Here is a 5,425-nt window from a genome sequence, read left to right on the forward strand (position 1 = left end):
CTTTTCAGGGCCTCACTCCAGATCTACTGAATCAGAATCTGCATTTGAGATTCCAAAGTGATACAGCCTACACCTTAAAGCCTGGCTTCAGAAAGAGAGAAACAAGTGATTCCAGTACCAAATGGCAAGGGAAGTGAATCTCTATCATCCCTTCCACTCTAACATGCAGCATGTGCTATTAAGTTAGCCTCACTATAGCTATTATCAGTGCTTGCTGAACTGAATGAATGTTCCTACCTCTGAACGGCAGGTTTTAAAGATGCGATTCAGTTCAGTTAAAGGCACCCTTAAAACAACGACTTGGAATTGAAGCCAGCCCTGCTGGAGACCCAATCCCCTTCATGGAACACATAGCTGCCTTCCTGTGATTCTAAACACCACTGCTACAAAGGAAAAGATTTCCAGTCTCGCCTCAAGTGGAAACTGGTGCTTCTCGTTTTCTCAACAATAGACTTGGCTTTGCACAGAAACGGCATGAACCTGAAAACAAAGCAATCAGGGACTTAAGTGGGGCCCGTTGGCTTTTTTTAGTAACCTTATGCTAAGAGGTGCAAAGATTTGAGTGCTAGATTTCAGACGCAAGTGCGGAGGCAGCCAGGAAATTGTTAGTAATGAATGTTTAAACTCCCAAAGGTTGTACTGAAGACAAAAGAGCTTTTGTGGATATACTGAAACTATTGTTTTAAAATTTTATTTATAAATAAAAGATATATACATATGTGCTTTCATGTGATTAACAGGTTCCATTTTGTACAAAATATTAAACCTAGAGTCCTCTGCGTCCTGGATGAGGCGTCCAAAGGGTGGAATAGTACAGCATTAGGACATTCGTTCTCCTCCCAGCTTCTGGAAGAGAAATTCTTGCGTGCCCTCGACTTTCACAACAAAAATAAGTGAGAAAAAAGATAAATCCCATTTATGCAATGATATGTAGCTATGAGTTAATCACGTTATTTCATTCCATGAAATCCCTTAAGCTGCTGGCATTTGCATGGCTCTAAGTTTATTTTAAGAGGCTCATTCAAACATGGCCAGGAATATATTGGCCTCTTGAGAGTTTGCATGGCAAGGAGTTATACAGCAGGAAAAAGAAAAAAAACCCAATAATTATATTGATGCAAGATTCATCGGTATTTTAGAATATTGTCGTTTCAACATGTTAAATTGTTTCTGAGCACTGCTGATTTCAACACTGTCCCTGGTCCACGTGACGCAAATGCCACCCTTTCCATATATTCTTCAGCAAAAAAATATGAAAAGCCCGTCACTCCCTAAGAGGACCCTGATCCCTTTGGAGAGGAAAACTAAACTCTTTAAGAAGAAAACCAAACCCAACCTGAACTAATCGTCTAAGGAGTCCTGTTTGGTCCCACGAAAGGAAAATTTCCATCCGCACCAGTGAGGGGCAAGTGTCCGGGTTCCAACTCGAAGCCAGGCGGGCCTGTGTGGGGGTGAGTCCTTTGCCACCCGGCCCCCCCCAGGCTCTGCAGGCGTCTAGAGGTCGGAGTCGCAGGGCAGCGAGCTGTCGCAGGGGTGGGTGCTGCACGAGGGAGCGTCCGGGGACTCGGCCGCCTCCCATCCCTCCCCGTCGAGGACGTCCACCGAGTTGGTGTAGGCCTTGGGCCGCGGCCGCGGCATGGGGAAGCCGACCTGGGGCTTGGGCTTGCGGTGCTGGGCAGGCGGCGGTCGGTGCTGGCCGTCGCTGTAGTACTTGATGGCGGGCGCCAGCTCGGGCTCGGGCCACTCCACTCGGATGGTGCTAACGCTGCTGCGGCGAGGCCCGGCGGAGGGCGCCTTGCGGCGGCGGCGACAACGCTCCTCGCACCAGGGCGCGAAGCTGAGCGCCAGCGAGAAGCCGCCCAGCAGCAGCAGGCAGCTGCCCAGGTAGCCCAGGACCAGGCTGTAGCTGACCTGCACCGTGACCGGGCTGGCCGGGGCGGGCAGGACGTCGCGGTCCCCCAAGAAGTGGTTGTACCAGGACACCGGGATGAGGCTGAGGAGGCCAGCGACGAAGAGCACGACGCCCGAGAGCCCTGCCAGCACGAAGCTGGGCTCGTCCTGCCAGCAGCGCACGCCCAGCGACGCCAGCAGCAGCCCCAGGACCGTGGCGGCCAGCGAGGTGACCATGAGTGCCCGCGCCACCAGCACAGGCTGGGCCTCGAAGTAGCCCCACTCGTCCGTCTGGCCGCACTCGCGCTCACTGCTGCTCTGTTCGCGACACATGTCCCACAGGCCCTGGTACAACTCCACGTCCACTGGCTGGTTCAGGAAGCCCTTCACCAGCCGCCAGCCTGGCGCCAGGGTGCCGGTCAGGTTGAGCAGCAGCCCGCAGGGCGCGAACACCATGCCCAGCGTCATCACCACCGGAGTCCGCATCCCGGGCCGCCGCGCCAACGGCGCCCCTGCAGCCTGCCTTCCTTCTTCGCTGTCCCCTTCTCCGCCGTCGCCTTCTCCCTGCCGTGCTCCGGGGACCCGAAGTCAGCCGTGGCTCCGGGGCTCCGTGGCTCCGGGGACCCGAAGTCAGCGCGGGCGCCCCGGGCTCCGGGTCGGGCTCCTGCGCCCTGATCGCCCCAGGGACACTCTTTGTCTCCTGCGCGGGGACCGTCCCCACTTAGGCTAGTTCCTTCCTCGCGTCCCGGCTGCTCCGCCCTCCTACTGGCCCTAATCGAAACCAGCCCGCGGGCGGGTCTGACCGAAACCGCCAGTCCGGGCGCGGGTGCGCAGGGGCGGCCGCCGCGGCCAAACCCGGTCCGGGAGAGAGGGACCCGAGGTGCGCGCAGGAAGCGGCGGGGCCACCTCGCCCGCGGCAGGCGAGATGGGGATCCGAGCGGCGGGGACACCCCACCTTGCAGCCGGGCGGCTGAGCCACGCCTGGCCTGGATTGCTCCCGGCAGGAGCAAAGGTCGCCCCGCCCCTGGCTCCTCGCGCCGCCCCGCGTGGCCTGGCGGGCGGTGGGCGGGGAGGGAAAGAGGCGGTGCTGGCGGAACGCGGTGGCTGCGCAGCTTCCCTGCTGCTTAGCGGATCTCGGTTCCTAGAATTTTTTTCTGGTCCCTGCCCGTCGACCCTACGCTTATAGCTTCGCCCTCTACTCCCAGAGGGTTCCCGATGGCCCCCAAGTTTGCTCTGCAACTTGCAGCCACTCGCAGAGAAGTGGGCGGTGCCGAGCGCTCTCGGGGGTTTGGAGGTGCGCTGGGTGAGTGTGCAGAAGCCCACCCAGTCCAGGAGCGTGTCCCAGAATGTTGCACCTGATTATGTCCTTAATAAAGGCTCCACACTCTGGATTAAATTCGTCTCTAAAGAATCCGTGCCAGTGTGTTTCTGGGCAGAAGGGTTACACGAGGATTTTACTTTCCTTTTTCAGCCTTGTGAGACTTTCAAGGGGACTAGAAAGAGGGACCAGTGTTCCTGGATGTCCTGCTTAGCATTTTTTGCAGGTTTATTTAATTTTACAGTGTCCTGTGGCCTTTCCTCCTCTGTAGGTTATTTTACAACTCTATAAATTATAGAAAGCCTGTAGTATTGCAAATGACTTTTGTCAACATCAAGGCTAATGAGTTTGTCCCAGTGGAATGATTATTGTCCAATGGATACTGACCAGTATGGCATTGATTTGTAAATTCATTTTAGCATTCCTGTTTGCCTGTATATGTGTGTCCTTTTATTCTTTGCTTTTTTTTTCCTTTTTCTTTTATCTATTTATTTGTTTTAAACAGGGTTGGGGAGTTTCACTGTGTTGCCCAGGCTGGTTGCAAACTCCTGGGCTCAGGTGAGTCTCCCGCCTCAGCCTCTGGAGTAGCTAGGACTGCAGGCAAGTGGCCAGCTTGTTTGGTTTTAACATCATACTGGTTTCCTTATTTAATAATGAGTTAAATAACATCTTTCACACATATTCATTTTATATTTGTGTGGAAGTCACGATGGTTACATTTTTTCTAAAAATTATCCTTTAATAACACTTTTTTGTATTTTCTATATTTTTACAATGAAAATGTATTACCTTTATAATTGTTTAAAATTAAAACTGTTTTTAAAATTCAAGTTAATTTAGCATTGTTTGAAATAATGTTGAATATTCCAGAGTGGACAACACTAGGAATGACAGTGACTGCTTTTTTTAAAAGAATATTTTTAAATTAAAAAAAAAAACCTGGGGTAACATACATGTAACATACAGTTGACCGTTGTAACCATCTTTAAGTGTACAGCTCATTGGTATGACATACATTCACGTTGTTGTGATACCCTCACCACCATCCACTCCTGGGATTTTTTCCTCTTCCCAAACTGACAATGTACCCACTAAACACTAACTCCCCTTTCCTCCCTCCCTCACAGGCCCTGGTGATCACCATTCTACTTTTTTCTCTATATAAATTTAACTACTTTAGGTACCTCATATAACTGGAATCGGATAGTATTTGTCCTTTCGTGACTGGCTTATTTCACTGATCATAATGTCCTCCAGGTTCATCCATATTGTAGCATGTGTCAGAATGTCTTTCCTTTTGAAGGAAAAAAATAGAATGATATTCTATTGTACATAAATACCACATTTTGTTTATCCAGTCTTCCATCCATGGACACTTAGATTGCTTTTACCTTTTGGCTATTGTGAATAATGCTGTTGCATCATTCATGTAATAGTGATATATACATCACTTTTAATTTTTTTTAATTAAAAAATTTTTTTCGAGATGGAGTCTTGCTCTGCTGCCCAGCCTAGAGTGCGATGGCAAAATTTCGGCCCACTGCAACCTCTGGTTCCCAGGTTCAAGCAAGCAGTTCTCCTGCCTCAGCCTCCTTAGTAGCTGGGATTATAGGCACCCACCACCACGCCCAGATAATTTTTGTATTTTTAGTAGAGACGGGATTTTACCTTGTTGCCCAGGCTGATCTCGAACTCCTGACCTCAAGTCATCTGCCAACCTTGGCTTCCCAAAGTGCTGGGATTACAGGTGTGAGCCACCGTGCCTGTCCTATGCATCATTTAAAATTTGTCTTGTTTCATTAACTGTGTGGTGATTGACTATCTGAAGCAGGAATCAATTTGCCATCCCTTTCATACATATCAGAAGGTATCATGTGCGACACTGCCACCTCATAAATGCTTCATGTGATTTGAATCTTCTTCCAAAATAGTTTCGTTTTTGCTTAGATCTCTGTGGAATGAGTGAAGCCCAGGTGTTATTTACCTGTGGGGAGGAAGGGAATCCTGGGTGTTCTACCTCCTAAATCTGCCTTTCGTCCTTCCATGTCTCTTTCTTCTCTACTGCCTCTTCCCAGTACAGGCCATTCTCCCAACTTTCTCCTTAAGCTGCTAACTGGTCTCCTACACCGGGCTTTGTGGCTCCCTTTTTATTAGCCACTCCACCCTCACAGCTGGCCTGCATTAACCCTTTACAAGACCATTCCCAGTCCCACCCAG

At 50.3% G+C, this 5,425-nt stretch overlaps 1 protein-coding gene across 1 annotated transcript; it reads right to left on the reverse strand.

Annotated features, from left to right (window-relative positions):
- Window positions 1–677: 677 nt before the first annotated feature.
- On the reverse strand, window positions 678–2,908 carry CLDN23 (claudin 23). The gene has a single exon (XM_054498163.2). The coding sequence runs from the start codon at window positions 2,374–2,376 to the stop codon at window positions 1,495–1,497; it is 882 nt and encodes a 293-aa protein (XP_054354138.1). The 5' UTR covers window positions 2,377–2,908; the 3' UTR covers window positions 678–1,494.
- Window positions 2,909–5,425: the final 2,517 nt, after the last annotated feature.

The sequence above is a fragment of the Pongo pygmaeus genome, chromosome 7, assembly GCF_028885625.2.
Source record: "Pongo pygmaeus isolate AG05252 chromosome 7, NHGRI_mPonPyg2-v2.0_pri, whole genome shotgun sequence".
Lineage (NCBI taxonomy): Eukaryota > Metazoa > Chordata > Mammalia > Primates > Hominidae > Pongo > Pongo pygmaeus.